At 36.3% G+C, this 18673-nt stretch overlaps 1 protein-coding gene across 1 annotated transcript; it reads left to right on the top strand.

Annotated features, from left to right (window-relative positions):
• The first annotated feature begins 13386 nt into the window (after positions 1-13386).
• LOC143581262 (uncharacterized) lies at positions 13387-17388 on the top strand. The gene is made up of 3 exons (XM_077064086.1): positions 13387-13524; positions 13596-13764; positions 17095-17388. The coding sequence occupies exons 1-3, from the start codon at positions 13462-13464 to the stop codon at positions 17289-17291; spliced, it is 429 nt and encodes a 142-aa protein (XP_076920201.1). The 5' UTR covers positions 13387-13461; the 3' UTR covers positions 17292-17388.
• The last annotated feature ends 1285 nt before the right edge of the window (positions 17389-18673 follow it).

Below are 18673 nucleotides of genomic sequence, written 5' to 3'. Positions count from 1 at the left end.
ATATATACACTAGGTTAAATACCTTTGTATACACGGGTTGGGCAAACTATATTAACAAAAGATCAAAACAATGTGAAATACTGATACTTATTTGGTATTAGATGAATGAATATGAATATGTATTACAACGTAGAATACAACAAAATTTTCATAAAATAAAAAAATAAATATAAAATTAGATGGTAAATTTTCATTAATCTCTAAAAATTTCTTCATATACAACATTTGTAGTTACCATCTTCATTGAATATTAGAATATTGACTCAATCTCTAATTTTAATCTAGAAAGTGCGACATAAATCTCTAAAAACTTTCCTTGTATATAAATCTTAAAATTTTTTAATTAACTTCTCTTACTAATAACACACGAATGTTACTAAAAACATAAATCATTTAGTACTAAAATTAATTTTATATAGTGATTTATATTTTTAAGAAGAATAGTGTTTAAAAAAATTATACTAACTCATACAAATACTTAAATAAATAATACACCAAGTTTAAATAAAAATTATATTATAAATCAATATAATATAAATTAATATTTGTGTTTAACATTCAATATATATATATATATATATATTGACTCAGAGTTTAAAACAATGCTAGTCCACAAAAACTGAAAAAGTATTTTAATACATAAAAAGCATTAACTTAAATAAATTTAACCATTGTTTTATTTAAGTAAAATGCTAAAATCGTCCCTGAGGTTTGGTTATTTTTGCTATTTTCGTCCAAAAAATTTATTTTTTTTTGCACCTAGACAATTGAGTTTTCCTAATTGTTGCCAATATCGTCCAATTCGTTAACTCCGTCTATTTTTATCGTTAAATAAAGGGCAGATCCGTCTTTTCAGTTTATTTAATATTTTATTAGTTTGTTAATCCTTTTAACTATAAATTATATCAACCATTTCCATCTCTGTTTCTTCATCTCCATTCAAATATCTCACCATCAATATCAATAGCCATCGTGTGTAAAATTGGAACCAAATCAATGCATCTAGATTCAATAACATTTCAATCAATATGAACCCGGCCTATATTTCTATGACCAAATTCTGCAACAATTACAACCTTTCACAGCCTCACCATTTCTGTAAGGACCATTGTCAATCTGTAACATCCCGATTGGTGGTCCTGGGGTGCGATGGTTTAAGCGGTATTCTGGCATCGATTCAAATTTGCGAGTTCACCAGCAGATCTTACAACCAAAGCGGCGTGTTTTCACCACCATCAGTTGAGCCCAACACCCGACTCGATTTGATGCTCTGAATCATGCTGAAATATAAATCCAGTAGCATAGTTAATTAAATCAAAATCAACCCCTTCCACGCGGCACACGTCAAGGACGGTTAAGGTTTCCCTCGATTCGAGGCGGCCGGAGCCGTAAGTGAAATATGAAATCGATGCCATGAGATTCACAAATCTCGCCCAATAGACCGTCGGTTCGGTCGTAAATTAGGAAACTTCTTCAGTGGAGGCGCTGGTGAGTCTGTGGAGTGGGAAACCACATTTGGAGAGTTTGATTAATGATGGTGTGAATTTGTTGCCGGTGACTCTGTGAGTATGCGAATGTGGGATTGGTTAGAGAGAGGAAAGAGGAAGCAGACAACAGGTGGGGTGGGGTGGGGTGGGGTGGGGTGGAGTGGGGTTGGTTAATATAATTTTATTGTTAAATGAATAAAAATTAATAAAATATTAAACAAATTGAAAAGACGGAGTTACCCTTGATTTAACTATAAAAATAGACAGAGTTAACGAATTGGACGATATTGGCAATAACTGGGAAACCTCAAGGGTTCAGTTGCAAAAAATAAACTTTTTTTACGAAAATAGCAAAACTGACTAAATGTCAGGGACAATTTTGACACTTTATTCTAAATATAAAAAACAGCTTAATTTTTCAAAGCAACAAAACATCCCAAACAATATGAAACCATTATAGGTTTTAGATATCAGCGACCGTTGGATATTTTGGTCATGTTTGCCTGTATTTTTCCTGAAATGTATTTATCTAGCTTTGATGCATATGAGTATGTAACGCCACATGCCAACAATGAAAATTACCGTTGTTAACATTTGTTTTATTTTTATGTGAAATAAACCAATTTTAATAAAAATAAACATAGGATAGTAATAAGAGTATATAAACATTAGTTTCTAAGCCCTTGAGCATGTTATTATTATTATTATAACTATTATTTTTGGAATATAATAGAAGTTATAATTATAGTCAGAAAGTGAAAGATTTTAAAAATCATGAATGGTTTTCAAATTAAAGTTTTAAGTGTAGATTATAGTTTAAATTAAAAATAAGATTAAGTATAAAATTTAAAACATTTACTTTTTAATCTGAAATTATTAAAACTATTATTTTGTATAAGTCATTATTAAATTATAAGAAACAATGGAATGTTATATTAAAATTTTGAAACAAATATTATAAAAGGATATCATGAAGAAACATTTCTTTTTGTTAAAACTAAATATTAGGGGGGGAAACATGTTAGAATTTTGATGCTTTGATGTGATAAAGGGATAAGTTATGGAAGGTTTTAAATGATTTATTTTAATAAAATAATTAAGAATTAAAGATAAAAGGATAGGGATGCCACTTGGTAAAATATTAGGCCAATTAAGGGATATGTGGTTGAACCATCATTTTTGTTTATTATAATATTAGATATTATCATTTAATCTCCAGTTACATAATATAGACATATGTGTATTATGATGTAACTTAATTGTATATGTGTATGTGTAATAGCTTTTGAACCCGTGTATTACACGAGATTTGTTAAATAATAAAAATAAATAAGATACGTTATTTGAAATAAATGAACAAAATTAAAGGTAAGAAGAAAATAAAATATATACTACAAATAATAAGAAGTCCATAGTCTCAAATTTACAAATTAGAATGAGATGACCCATTACCACAATATACAACATTTGTCAAAATTGTCTTGGCTCAGTATAACTATAATGAATGAGTTGAGAGATTAGAAAATTAGAAAAGTTGTCAAAATTGTTTTGACCCATGACATATGGATATGAAAGATAAATAAGACGAGAAAATTATAACTCATTTGTCAAAATTATTGTTGTGACATCTGCCCTGATCCGACACGACCCAGGTACCCGTTTCTCTGACCCGATCTCCTTTTATGATTTAATATTTATTTATACTTATATTTTACTTTTAATAATAATAATGTATTTTCCTTCCCGCCTCTTTCTCTCTCTTTCTTTCCGCCGTCCCGTCCCTCTCCTTCTCTCTTTCCGCCTTCTCTTCCCTCTTGTCGCCGTCCCGCCCTTACGCCTTGTTTCCCTCTTTTTCTTCTAACTCTTTGCTTGTCCTTTGTTCCTTCCCGCCTAAGGTTGTCTGCGCAGCTCCACGCGCCAGACTCCCTTACAAGGAATCCTGCGTGAAGACCACCTGTTTCAGCGATTCGCGAGACGAACTCTTCTCGCAGCGCGCTTAGGATTTGTAATTCTTCTCGCAGCGCGCTAAGAACGGTAGTTCTTCCCGCGACGCGCTAAGGATTTGTAATTCTTCTCGCAGCGCGCTAAGAATCGTAGTTCATCCCTCGACGCGCGAAGAATTATAGTTCTTCCCGCGGCGTGCTAGGAATTTTAGTTCCTCCCGCGGCCCGCTAAGAAATGTGATTCTTCCCGCGACGCGTTAAGGTTGGTTCTGTCTGCCTTCGCGCTCGCGCACTTTTGCCTTCGCGCTCCAGCCTTCTCGCGCTATGTCTTGAGTCTTTTCTTCTGTTTAATCTAGCCGTTTGCTTTTGTGATGTCTTATCTTTTGAGCTGTTGACCTAATCTGCTTTATGTCTGAAAAATTACTTTCGGCGCAGCATGCGCACCAACCCCATTGGTTGGCAGATAAAGTGACTGACATAATCTTTTGAGATCTGCTTTTTCCATGCTTGACCAGTGCCTTTTTCTGAACCGCCCATGCCTTTTTACTGTTCCCTGTCAGCCTTTTTCTCTTTTTCCCTGCTGCCATATCTTTTGATATCTTTTACTTGCTTTTGGATATCTTTTGTTATCTTTTGTTTTGTCTTGTTCTGTTTGTCTTGGAATCTTTTCCCCTTTTTCTGGATTCATGTCTCCTAGGGTTTCTCTATAAATAATAATCTTATTTTTCTTAACACTACACACACAAAACACTTAATCTCTCTTATTCTCTCTTGCTCCTTGCTCTCTCTGCCGCCTCCCTCTCTGCCTCCGTCTTCCTCCCTGTTCTGTCCTGCTTTTCCGGTAATATATATATGTTATATATAATAATTTACTTATTAATTATGCTAACTTATAATCAAGACTTAAAGCAAATCATTAAAACAATAATCTTATTTATAGGTTAACTTGTGCTTGTTTAAAGTTGGTTCTTGCTTTATCTTACACCGCATCGTTTATCAAGTGAGTAATCTCGTACCTAATCCCTTTTTATTTTTTTTATGTTTTGGGATGTTCATGTGTTCATACAAACTTGAGTCTTAAACTTGTTTATGAACTTTAGTCGCGCAGTATCCCATGTGTTGAGGACGTTTACTTGGCTGTTTATTTGTATGTGTGTATCATTAACCGCTTTGTTCGGCCTATTCCGAAGTTTTCATGGATCCATTAGATGAACACGGGAGACCTATCGTTTACGGTTTTCTTTGTTTACACTTGCACAGATGTTTTCTCGTTTTTGTGCTCGATTGGGAGCACGGATTGAACTATGAGCTATGATCTATTTAGGCTTGATCACAATCTGATTGCACCCTTGTTAAACACCAGACATACACGTGTTGCGCGCAGATTTATTGTTATCTATGTATTGTATTAAACTTGATTTCTCACCAACACGCAAGTGTTTGATGTTTATTTTAACACATGTTCAGGTTTGCAGTAGCTGTTTTGGAGCTTGTGGACACGTAGGAAGTTTTCATTATTTTGGACCTAGATTAAAATGTATCAAGACAAGTCTTTGCTGTTCGAATATTATGATTTATAATATATTGATTTATGTTGGTTTATTTATATCTTATGTCTACGTTGCGCATGCGTGAATGAATATATTTATTAAATATTGACACCCAATAGTGTCACGAGTAATGAAACAATATGTGGCCCCCCGATGTATAATCCGCCTTTGGTCGGGGTGTTACAGATTGGTATCAGAGCTCGTTGACTTTAGGATATGTGGTTAGACGTAACGGCCTAGAATACCTAAGAGTCCCTTCTCGCGCATGAGAGAAATCTCATGTTTGCGCGCTTATTGTTAATTACTCGTTATTTATGAATATGCTCGCGCTTGCGCAGTATATGATTTTATGTTTTATTTCGCGATATTTCGATTTTTGTTGAATTTCGATTTTTATTGATTTTACTTACATGTTCGTTTGTTGGATTTGAAAATCCGAAAAGTCATGGTGATACATGAATAGTTGATTTTCAATTTCCATTTACGATTATGTTCTGAGGTTGGAGACTTGAAAAGTCATGGTGATACATGAATTGTCAACCTCCAATACTCATTTTCTTGTATGTTTTATATTGAAGATTGAAAAGTCATGGTGATACATGAATCGTCAATCTCCAATACTCGTTTGCTCGTATATTTTAATTTGGGAATTCGGAGAGTCATGGTGATACATGAATTGTCGATTCTTGGTTCGAGTTTGTTACCTTTATTAAGTCTGCATTTAGGGTCATTTATTTTACTTTAACTTTTAACAGTAACTGACTCCGTGAAACCAAGCTTTATAAGATTAAAACTTTGCGCTAACACCAAGATATTAACTAAAATTAAAACTTTTATAGAATGCCTCCGCTATCTCGCCGATTTCAGAGAAGAGAAGCCTCGCGCATGCGTAGACAGCAACGTTCCCAGGAAATGGCCGCCGCGATAGCCCAAGCCTTGAGCCAAAACAATACCAATACCTCCAGTTATAACATTAAGTCCTTTAACGCGGGTAACCCTCCGAAGTTCACAGGTCTTGAAGGAGCCACCGTGATGCTCCAATGGCTCGAAAAGATTGAAAACACTTTCCTCCATACCCAATGCCCCTCAGACAGACGAACCCTGTATGCTTCCAGTGTCCTGGAATCTAGAGCGCTTACATGGTGGAATGGAGTAGCTCATGCGCGTGGCGCAGAGGCTGCTTCTAGCATGACATGGGAGGAATTCAAGGAAATTCTGACGCGAGAATTCTGCCCTCCCAACGAAATTAAGCGCCTAGAGGAGGAATTTTGGAATCTTAAGCAATACAGCGGTGAAGTGCGCGAGTACGCGACGCGCTTCCATGAACTAAGCCTGCTTGTCCCTCACCTTGTTACCCCTTCCCGCCGAGCCATAGAGAAATTCCTTGGGGGTCTCCCCATGGAAATTCAAGATTCTGTATGGGCCAGAAACCCAGTAACCCTCTCTGACGCCATCGAATTGGCCGCTGTGCTCAGCGACAACCATGTCAGAGAAGGAACCCTGTTCCTGCGGGGAGCTGAGAAGACCAAACCCACCAAAACTGTCTCTGAACCCGCAGAAACCAAACCTGAACCCTCAAACCGTAACAACCTCAAGCGCAGGCGCAAAGCCTATGCGCTTACCAACCCGCCCATTGCCCAGCAACCCATCTACCAAGCGCCTAACCCACTGTCAACCTACCCAACACCTCCTGTAGTCCACAACTATGCCTTAACCAATCCCGCACTCCCTGCCCCGCCACCTAAGAAACTTTACACAGGAAATCAACCCTTTTGCCCAACCTGTAGACTTCACCACCCAACCCAAACCCCGTGTCGACAATGTAACCGATGTGGCCGCGTTGGTCACTCTGCCGAATACTGTAGAGTCCCTCTCGCCAACCCAATTGCGCCAACACCACCAGTCTACCCGCAGAATCCACAACCAACCTACCAAAACCCACGACCCAGATCGTGCTATAACTGCGGTGATCCCAGTCATTTCCGGAACGCGTGCCCGAGACTACAAGTTCAGATTACACAAGCGAATCCGGTGAACCAAATTTCGAACCAAGTAACGCGCGGACGAGCTTTTAACATAACCGCGCACCAAGCGCAAGCGAATAATGACGTAGTTAATGGTACATTTTTGCTTAACGGATTTTATGCTTCTGTACTTTTTGATACTGGCGCCGATCGAAGTTTTATCTCTCGCGCCTTCGAGCAGAAGCTTGCGCGACCGCGCGATAACTTAGAAGAAAATTTTCAGTTGAATTGGCTAACGGTGAAACTGTTTTAATTAACTCTGTGATTAAAGATTGCACGCTTAACCTTAACGAAAACGATTTTCTGATCGACCTCATCCCCATGCCTCTTGGAAGCTTTGATGTTATTATTGGTATGGACTGGCTCTCGAATAATCGCGCCGAAGTTATTTGCGCCAAGAAGTTGATTCGCATTCCTCGAGAAAATGGTGATCTTCACATCTACGGCGAAAAACCCTGCCAGCTTAACTGTATTTTGCCGCGCACGCATCTTCACTTCGCGCCGATTCAAAGCAACCTTGAATCGCGTATTCGTGACGCGCAGCGCGCATCCATCAGTAATGGTAACCTTCGCGCCGAGTTAGCGTGTGGCGCGGAAGCACACTTTGTCCCTAATCTGAGTGGAATTCTCTGCTATCTTAATCGCATCTGGATTCCCTTTGATGAGAATCTTCGCGCCGATATCCTGAGTGAAGCGCACAAATCTCGGTATTCTATTCATCCCGGCGCTGATAAGATGTACAAGGATTTGCGCATTACTTATTGGTGGCCCGGTATGAAAAAGGATATTGTTGTGTTCGTAGCTAAATGTCTGACTTGTTCTAAAGTGAAAGCTGAACACCAACGCCCATCTGGTTTGCTCGAACAACCAGAAATTCCTACGTGGAAATGGGAATGTGTAGCGATGGACTTTATTACCAAGTTACCTTTGACAGCAAGCAAACATGATAGCATTTGGGTAATAGTGGATCGATTGACTAAGTCTGCTCACTTTCTGCCCATTCGTGAAAACTACCGTGTTGAGCAGCTCGCGCAGCTTTATGTCAAGGAAATTGTCTGCCGCCATGGTACTCCTTTGAGCATCATATCCGATCGCGATGGCCGTTTTATATCTCGCTTTTGGAAATCTCTCCAATCTGCGCTAGGAACTCGCTTGGACATGAGTACGGCATATCATCCTCAGACTGACGGTCAGTCTGAGCGAACTATTCAAACTCTTGAGGATATGCTCCGATCTTGTGTTCTTGATTTTGGAGGTAATTGGGATTCGCACCTGCCTTTGATCGAGTTCTCTTATAATAACAGCTATCATTCCAGTATCGGTATGGCCCCATTTGAAGCACTTTACGGTCATAAGTGCCGCTCCCCGATCTGTTGGAGCGAAGTGGGTGAAACTCAAATCACAGGACCCGAACTTGTTCAAGAGACAACCGATAAAATCGCCAAGATCCGTGATCATCTGCTGACTGCCCGAAGCCGACAGAAGAGTTACGCAGATCGCAGGCGAAAGCCTCTCGAATTTCAAGTTGGTGATCTTGTTCTCCTCAAAGTGTCGCCTTGGAAAGGTGTTGTCCGCTTTGGGAAGAAAGGTAAGCTTGCTCCTCGATATGTTGGACCATTTAAGATTCTCGCGCGTGTAGGAAAAGTTGCCTACAGACTTGACCTGCCGCCCGCGCTCAGTAATGTGCATCCAACGTTCCATGTATCCAATCTCAAGAAGTGTTTAGCTGACGAGAACCTTCACATTCCACTTGATGAAGTTCAAGTTGATGAAACTATGCATTTCGTTGAGAAGCCTGTTGAGATTATGGATCGCGAGGTTAAGCAAACCAAGCGCAGTCGTATCCCTATCGTGAAAGTTCGCTGGGAGTCCAAGCGCGGAGCCGAGTTTACATGGGAAAGGGAAGATCAAATGAAGATCAAGTACCCGCACCTGTTCTCTGCGCAACCTACTTCGAGATGAATTTCGGGACGAAATTTCTTAAAGTAGGGGAGACTGTGACATCTGCCCTGATCCGACCCGACCCAGGTACCCGTTTCTCTGACCCGATCTCCTTTTATGATTTAATATTTATTTATACTTATATTTTACTTTTAATAATAATAATGTATTTTCCTTCCCGCCTCTTTCTCTCTCTTTCTTTCCGCCGTCCCGTCCCTCTCCTTCTCTCTTTCCGCCTTCTCTTCCCTCTTGTCGCCGTCCCGCCCTTACGCCTTGTTTCCCTCTTTTTCTTCTAACTCTTTGCTTGTCCTTTGTTCCTTCCCGCCTAAGGTTGTCTGCGCAGCTCCACGCGCCAGACTCCCTTACAAGGAATCCTGCGTGAAGACCACCTGTTTCAGCGATTCGCGAGACGAACTCTTCTCGCAGCGCGCTTAGGATTTGTAATTCTTCTCGCAGCGCGCTAAGAACGGTAGTTCTTCCCTCGACGCGCTAAGGATTTGTAATTCTTCTCGCAGCGCGCTAAGAATCGTAGTTCATCCCTCGACGCGCGAAGAATTATAGTTCTTCCCGCGGCGCGCTAGGAATTTTAGTTCCTCCCGCGGCGCGCTAAGAAATGTGATTCTTCCCGCGACGCGTTAAGGTTGGTTCTGTCTGCCTTCGCGCTCGCGCACTTTTGCCTTCGCGCTCCAGCCTTCTCGCGCTATGTCTTGAGTCTTTTCTTCTGTTTAATCTAGCCGTTTGCTTTTGTGATGTCTTATCTTTTGAGCTGTTGACCTAATCTGCTTTATGTCTGAAAAGTTACTTTCGGCGCAGCATGCGCACCAACCCCATTGGTTGGCAGATAAAGTGACTGACATAATCTTTTGAGATCTGCTTTTTCCATGCTTGACCAGTGCCTTTTTCTGAACCGCCCATGCCTTTTTACTGTTCCCTGTCAGCCTTTTTCTCTTTTTCCCTGCTGCCATATCTTTTGATATCTTTTACTTGCTTTTGGATATCTTTTGTTATCTTTTGTTTTGTCTTGTTCTGTTTGTCTTGGAATCTTTTCCCCTTTTTCTGGATTCATGTCTCCTAGGGTTTCTCTATAAATAATAATCTTATTTTTCTTAACACTACACACACAAAACACTTAATCTCTCTTATTCTCTCTTGCTCCTTGCTCTCTCTGCCGCCTCCCTCTCTGCCTCCGTCTTCCTCCCTGTTCTGTCCTGCTTTTCCGGTAATATATATATGTTATATATAATAATTTACTTATTAATTATGCTAACTTATAATCAAGACTTAAAGCAAATCATTAAAACAATAATCTTATTTATAGGTTAACTTGTGCTTGTTTAAAGTTGGTTCTTGCTTTATCTTACACCGCATCGTTTATCAAGTGAGTAATCTCGTACCTAATCCCTTTTTATTTTTTTTATGTTTTGGGATGTTCATGTGTTCGTACAAACTTGAGTCTTAAACTTGTTTATGAACTTTAGTCGCGCAGTATCCCATGTGTTGAGGACGTTTACTTGGCTGTTTATTTGTATGTGTGTATCATTAACCGTTTTGTTCGGCCTATTCCGAAGTTTTCATGGATCCATTAGATGAACACGGGAGACCTATCGTTTACGGTTTTCTTTGTTTACACTTGCACAGATGTTTTCTCGTTTTTGTGCTCGATTGGGAGCACGGATTGAACTATGAGCTATGATCTATTTAGGCTTGATCACAATCTGATTGCACCCTTGTTAAACACCTGACATACACGTGTTGCGCGCAGATTTATTGTTATCTATGTATTGTATTAAACTTGATTTCTCACCAACACGCAAGTGTTTGATGTTTATTTTAACACATGTTCAGGTTTGCAGTAGCTGTTTTGGAGCTTGTGGACACGTAGGAAGTTTTCATTATTTTGGACCTAGATTAAAATGTATCAAGACAAGTCTTTGCTGTTCGAATATTATGATTTATAATATATTGATTTATGTTGGTTTATTTATATCTTATGTCTACGTTGCGCATGCGTGAATGAATATATTTATTAAATATTGACACCCAATAGTGTCACGAGTAATGAAACAATATGTGGCGCCCCGATGTATAATCCGCCTTTGGTCGGGGTGTTACAATTGTGACCCATGACCCATAGATATATAGGATGAATGAGGTGAAAGATTAGAAAGGAAATTATAACCCATTTGTCAAAATGGTTTTGTCCATAACCCATGGATAGGTAGAATGAATGAGAAAAGAGATTAGACAAAAAATGAATGTGGAATTTTTACACTATCCTTATTATTTTATTTTATTAGTAAAGTTAGATTAGATAAGAATAACATGTGTGTGTGTGTATACGAGTTTATAAGAATTATACATATATGTATAATTTAGCAAAAAAGAGAATTTGTTTTTATCAAACCGGGATACTAGATAAATGTTTTGGTTTTTTTTACTTTTTTTATTTTCGCATTTGTTTTGGTTTTATAATTTTTTTTTCTTGAAGGGCTTTTTTGTGGTCCAAGATAATTCTCAAAGTTATTAATTTTTAAATGGTTCACACATGATCCCAATCACGCGCGCGCGCACGCACACACACACATATATATATAACTAATTTTAGAGCTCGTGTCACACACGGGATAATTCAAATTATAAAATTACAAGTAAAGCAAATAATTACATAGCATAAATGAAAAAATGTATTACATCTATGCTTGTATCTATACTATGTGTACATAAATGATTTTATTTATATAACAAAAAGATTCTTTTAAACAAACTTAATAAAAAATGCCCGTGCAAAAAAATACCCGATAATGCTTCTTTCTATTGAAAATTTCATTCTTAATGTGATATATGTATAATTGAAAGAATTTTGGTTATGAACCAATTTCGGAAATAAGAGTTCTCGTTCGATAGTAGTTCTAACCACTCAGCCTAAATACAAAAAGAGCGTTACCTTTATTGATATATTTATCAATTCACTACCCATAAAAGGAAATGAGAACATTAAATTGTAACGGCGGATGTTCTTCAAGAACTATGTTTTTCTGAGCTACACCATGAAAAAGATTTTGATAAGTTTCAGAGGGCTTCTCCACTTTGTCATAATGACAACATAAAAAATAACATGTTAACCCATTCCATTTTGTGAATATTTTGTTTCATTTGAGCATAGTTTTTCATGACATGCTTCACATATAATGTTCTGATCACCATTGAAGGAAAAGTTAATGCTGACATAAATATTTCAAATTTAATAAAAGTTAGAAGCATTGATAAGTATGGGGGTGGCATGTCGAAAGTGTTCATCATCTTTTCTTAAATTTTAATATTCGAGGGAAAAATAGTCAATTTGCCAAATCTCGAGCCTTTTAATTATTTCAAAAAATGCCCTTAAAAATAAATTTGAAACCCGAATCTGTTTGAAATTCTAACTTTCATCCTTTTAACATTTTCAAATCAACACTTTGAACCCATAATAAATTTGACTATAAATCTATTTGCATTCTCAAACTTTTAAAAATATTCAAATTTTCCATTTTGACCCATAACAAATTTTGACCTAAATGTAGTTAACTTCTACAAAAACAATCTATTTACCTACTTTTGACCCATAAATTCAAATTAAAGTTCCACAAAAAACCCAAAACAATCGTTGATAAAAAAACTAAGAAATTAAGTATGATAAACTTTGTTATGTCTGAAAGTGATTCGTATATAATATCCTTATATTTTAACATATATGTAGTTTACTAAATTAACCAAAAAAATAAATGGATAGATTTAAAGCATATATTAATAATTTATAAATTTATATCACAATTTACAATAATAATAATAATAATAATAATAATAATAATAATAGATTAATGGACTGACTTTAAAAAAATTGATAAACTTTTAAGCATATATTTATAATTTAATGATTAAATAATTACTTAGTAAAATGAAAGCATATTTGAGTTTTGTTTTTCTTTGCGATCTTCTACAATATACATATTACAATATGTGAATGATATCATTTGAAATTATATTCTTTTCGATCTCTGAGAAACATGATTTGTTGTTGATTTTTATAATTCACCAAGTATTTTAAAATATATAGTAAAATAATATGTTAATATTTATATTTATAAAAATATATAAATATAATATAAATAGAAAGAAAATGAATAATTATTGATATATTACATATATAGTTTTGGAGGGAAAAAATTGTGAGAGTTAACCAAAACATGATAAGTGTCCACAATTAGAATAAGAAGATATTGTGAAAACAACTGTTCATGAGTCGAGCTCAAATTTTAAAAATAGAAATTGAAACAAGTCGAACTCTGGTTTTAGAAATAAAGATTAAAATATGTGTAAATTAAACTAGTTGAACACGAGCGTAGTCAGGCTCGGCCCGACTTAGCTCGTCTACAACCTCACCCCCTCCCTCCTATGGCTATTTGTAACCCTGACAATTGAATTTGAAATTGAAATCGCGATCTGCCGTGGGTATTTTGAAGGAGGAGGAATAATAATAATGGCAGCAGCAATTTACAGCCTTTACATCATCAACAAATCAGGAGGTCTCATTTTCTACAAGGTAAATAATACCCAAATTGTCTCTCTCTGATTTATTTAGGGTTTTTATTGAATGGTCAAATGTAACAACAGGATTATGGATTACAAGGAAGAATGGATACCAATGACAGCTTGAGATTGGCCAGTCTGTGGCATTCGATGCACGCCATCTCTCAGCAGCTGTCCCCCATTCCTGGATGCTCCGGTATCGAGCTTCTCGAAGCCGACACCTTTGATCTCCATTGCTTTCAGTCTCTTACTGGTATGCTGTTACTTTAATTTGATTTGATTGGATCATCTAAACCTGGTAGTTAATTACTTAGGTTAGTTATGCCGTTCGTTTCTGAAACTGTAGTTCTAAAAACGAGTGAGGTCGGAATATTTTTCATGATGTTGGCATAGGAAGGTCAAATTCGCCGCTTTGTTAGTCAACTTTTATAGTTGAAATCTTGTTTAAATAGAGTTTTACACATAGTTATCAAAGGCGCTAGTCGCACTCAATGCACAAAGGCCTTGCCTAGGACCTAGGCACAAGGCGCAAAAAAAGTGAGGGTCTGCGCACTTAATAGTTTTTTAAAAAATATATTATGTATCTGAAAAGTAACTATTCTTCATATAAAAAAAAAGCTATCATACAACATCTAATATCATCTAATTAGTACCAAAAGTTCTAAAAGATTCAAGATTCAAAGGTAATTCCAGAACTTGAATAACAAAATGTTCAAAGTAAGTACCAAAATGTTATAAACTTGAAAACCAAAAGTTCAAAAAGTAATAACTAGTAAAGGTTCAAATGATCATTGTTCTTGATCCGTCATCAATACCAATAGAGGTGGAACTTCAAGAAGCGAGGGCCTAGGAACTAAAAGCACATATATTGGGCTTCGCTTGGAAACTGGGCATAGGTGCAAGAAGCGAGGGGTTTTAATATCTATGGTTTTATATCGGATAAAGAATTCGTTTTTGGTCTAAAAGTTTAATATTTTTAATAGTTTCTGAAGTTGGAGTTTTAAATAGGGGATGGGGCTGGTATAAAAAGCGGATTTGGTAATCTATCAGATGTTAAAATGACTTATAATCCAAATAATGAATTAGGTTTTGGTTTAAGACTGAACCAAAACCGGAATTTTATCATTCATGTTATATGATGTTGGCACACAAAGGTCAAACGGGTCTGGTATTAAGTCAACATCAGCCATTGCCAATTTCGGTTTCTCAGCAGAACGGATAGTTTGTTTGAATGAAGCGTGTTTTGGTAGAAATCAGGTAACGGGCCTAAATCTGTCCATTTTTTTACCGTTTTACCTCTGAAGTGAAGTAATAACTATGCAAGCAAATTATTGGAAAATTAGTTTTACTTTAAAGTGGCCTGGGTCAGTTCTGCTGGTCGTTTAACTCGCTTTATAGTGGACAATAAATAGTGACAAAGAAAGCTAAGGAAATGGGTGACAACTATAATCCGGATAACGAATTTGTTTTGGGTTTAAAATTTTATTTTTTTAATCATTTCTGAGACCATAGTTCTAAACGGGCGAGGTCAGGAATAGTTCATCATGCTGACATAGGAAGGTCAAACGGGCCAGTTCTCTAGTCAACTTTTATGGTTGAAATGTTGTTTAAATAGAGTTTTACACCGAATAACGAATTCGTTTTTTTGTTTAAAAGTTTAATTTTGCTTAATAGTTTCTGAAATCGGAATTTTAAAACGGAACGGGCCAGGGCTGGTATAAAAAGTGTATAAGGTAATCTATTTGATGCAACTGACATATAATCCAAAATCAAACCAATAAAACTTAACACTTACCAATCCTAAGAACTGACAAAAACCCCACAACTAAAAGACATCACATAACAAACTCATAACCATCACAACACATAACATCGTAAAACGCCAGCATTATCCACAGTTACTGGAAATTCACCATAACCTAATGACGCCAAACCAAATCGAACACACGCACCAACCAACGACATCTGATAAACACTTACCTGACAAACGAAGATGAACACGCGATCGAAAGCCAAACAACTTGCAAAGAATATAGCAACCAACACAATTAATAAAGAAGAGATGGACACTTGTAATATACGGGGCTTAAAGATGCAAACCAAGGCTCGAACCCATTGCTCGAACCCTCAAGTTAACCAACATTGCCATGTGGTTATTTGAACATTGGATGAACCTGTTAATGCAATCTATAAAAGGTGCCCCAAACTATCTTCTTTGTTATGTTTAAAATTTTAACAAATTTGTATTAGTTTTCAAGTTTAATACTAAACAAGTTTTTTAACCCGTGCGTTGCGGCGCGAGCATCTATTTATAGATAGTCATTAATCAAAAGCAGTTTCAACAACAGCAGATAATGGAGCAATACATATGTGGTTCATAATCATATTATATATTGTGTGGCAATTTTTGAAAGTTGGATGAATAGTGATATTAGTGAATGGAAGATTTGACTATTATTGAAAGTTGATGAATAATGAAATTAGTGAGAAGAAGAAATGTTGGTTTTTAATATATATATAATATGATACTGCTTTGACAGACTTTTTATGCTACTGGTTGGGAAAAATGAAATTGAATATCTAGTTTTTAATGCAAAAAAATTTAAATCTTTTATCGAAATGGATTGGTCAAGTCAACCTGAACCTGGCACATAGAGATGGCAATTGGACGGGTTTTGGTTATTCGTGTCCCATACCTGATTATAAAACCGTTACTCATTATTCATTGAGTTAGCGATATGCTTGTGGTGGGCATCGGGTATTATGTGGCAAAAAGCGATCTATTTCCTATTGGATGCCCGTTACCCGAAATGTGATTTAAATTTCACCTCAAAAACTGACTTGATATGTGGAATACTCAACCACACTTCTAAAAGCTCCATAACTTTAATAATTTCAAGTTTCTGTAACAATTTCAACATACCAATTAAGATATTTTTAAAAGTATATAATATGTCATTTTTTCGGTTTGGATACTAGTAAACGAGGTTGGGTAATTTGGGTAGGCATCACCTAACACCATAGCCATCTTAAACCTGTGAAGTTTTTTAAAACTTATGACATACCCTAATACCCGTTGCAAATGTTTCAGTTAGGTTCAGGTTCATTTGTCATCCCTACAGGCACAAAGAACTAAATGGGCAAGTCATGTTATGAGACTAATATAAAGTTACTGTAACATTCCCTTTTATTTTTATTTATTTTGTCCTTCAGTGTTCAATATCATCTCTCTCTCATGGCATGCATATGTCTGCTTCGTATCCCATGTAGCAAGTAGGATTATTCAAAAACCGTTGAAAAAACCGACTGAACTGTTCAAACCAAAGCAAGTCAGCCCGTTTGAGATTACAACGATTCTGTTTCATGGTTTGACGGTTTTTACGGTTCGGCCCTGTTCCAAACTTGTAACCAGCTGCTTAACCATCTTTTTTTTTTAATTGTCTTACTACAAATTAATGATTGAAAACAAGAATTGTTTTAAACCGCCAAACAGTGAACAAAGTCAAGAAACACAATTATCTTATGGTGATTACTACCAAAATAGATTTTATACAACTTTACTAATTAATTGTATATTTGGCAGGTACAAAGTTTTTTGTGGTATCCGAGCCTGGAACACAAAATATGGAGAATCTGTTGAAACATATTTATGAACTGTACACGGATTATGTTCTAAAGAATCCGTTTTATGAAATGGAGATGCCGATAAGGTGTGAGCTTTTTGATATTAATTTGGCACAAGCAATACAAAAGGACCGTGTTTCATATCTCGGGCGGTGATGAAACAAAGGTTTTTAAAATAAGCGTGTATTTATGTATCCGACTTGCTTGGGGTTATCTGAGCTGTTGAGTTGAAGAATGTTTTAAGTGATGTTATTACTTTTTCGGTGTGTCTTTTGAATGTGTGTTGAATAAACTTGTGTTTGTCAAATGAATCATTTCGTGATTAATGTAGGGGTGTTCTGGACCGGTTTTGACGAGATTCAGGGTCAAATGTTAAGTGCAGTTTGGAAATGACAAATCGTACCAGTTGGGTGGGTAGGTGGGTTGTCGGACCCGTTGGTTTTACCGGTTTTGTGGTTTAACAGTTCTCTTGGTTTGGCAATATGACGGTTTGAATTGAATATTTTTTTCTTTCAAGTTAGTTAATATTAAAAATGTTCAAAAGGTTAAGAACTTAAGATGTTTCATTACAATACATATATAATTATAAGTTTAAATATGAAAAAGAAAATATGAATAACAAAAGGTTAAACAAACGATTTCAGCGTCCGAACTGAATCAATATAACCGTCAAACTCTTAAAGAAATTACATCTATAATGGGATCGACTATCTCTCTAGTTCGGTTTAAGGATGTTCTTCAGGCAAATTTTTCGGGTTGGGTTATTCGGGTTTTGGGCAGAAAAAGTGACCCGATAAATGAACTATTTAAGGCTCGGGTTGGTCGGGTTCGGGTTTTTCGGTTATTCTTTAATTCCAGTTCGGGTCGGGTTTGGTATTCAGAGCCGGTTGAAAAACACACCTCTAGTTTGGTTTCATACAATAAATGTTATACTAAACATTTTTCATGTCATTTAGTTCCAAGGTAAATTCAACAAAGAAAAACATCGGTGCTATTTTTACACTCATTATATTGTCTCTTGTGGACATACACAAATAGGTTGTGAAATTTGGTTGAAAAATCGTGTTTAGCATTTAGCATCATCCAAATCCTATTCATGTCCAACAAATTATCATTTGAGTTATATTATCTTTTCTTAAAGGTTTGTATATGACTTATTGTAGTACAAGTCCACTTCTTAGGAATTATAAGAAAATAATGTTCTGATCATATAAATTATGTTATATTAACTTATGTTGTTAATAAGATTTGCTATCTTGATTGTCTTCACCACACATGAGATAATAGTAATTTGTTAGTAAAGTCTGTGGGAAATATGATCATGGGTAAAAACTTACACAAATTAACGATAGCCTGCTACGATGGCAGCGTCACTAGCTGATCACTGATGAACCACTAATGTTGACTTTAGCGACAGTTATAGAAATAATTTAACCAACACATTCCTATACCATGCTATTAGCATGTCACTTACAAAATGAATTAGTAAGAGTTGTTGATAACTAAATGAATACATATTTATACAAATAATTGTGCCT

This window comes from Bidens hawaiensis, unplaced genomic scaffold (assembly GCF_021521415.1).
Source record: "Bidens hawaiensis isolate Kalapana, Puna unplaced genomic scaffold, B.hawaiensis_p1.1 tig00030840_1, whole genome shotgun sequence".
NCBI classification, from domain to species: Eukaryota; Viridiplantae; Streptophyta; class Magnoliopsida; order Asterales; family Asteraceae; genus Bidens; species Bidens hawaiensis.
This window is presented reverse-complemented; position numbering and strand designations above follow the sequence as displayed.

Bases quoted from the DNA above. Each gene is read 5' to 3' on its own strand.
- LOC143581262 (XM_077064086.1), top strand. From the start codon at position 13,462: ATGGCAGCAGCAATTTACAGCCTTTACATCATCAACAAATCAGGAGGT. The intron at 13,525-13,595 runs GTAAATAATACC...ATGTAACAACAG, and splicing joins GAGGTCTCATTTTCTACAAG to GATTATGGATTACAAGGAAG. The intron at 13,765-17,094 runs GTATGCTGTTAC...TATATTTGGCAG, and splicing joins TTGCTTTCAGTCTCTTACTG to GTACAAAGTTTTTTGTGGTA.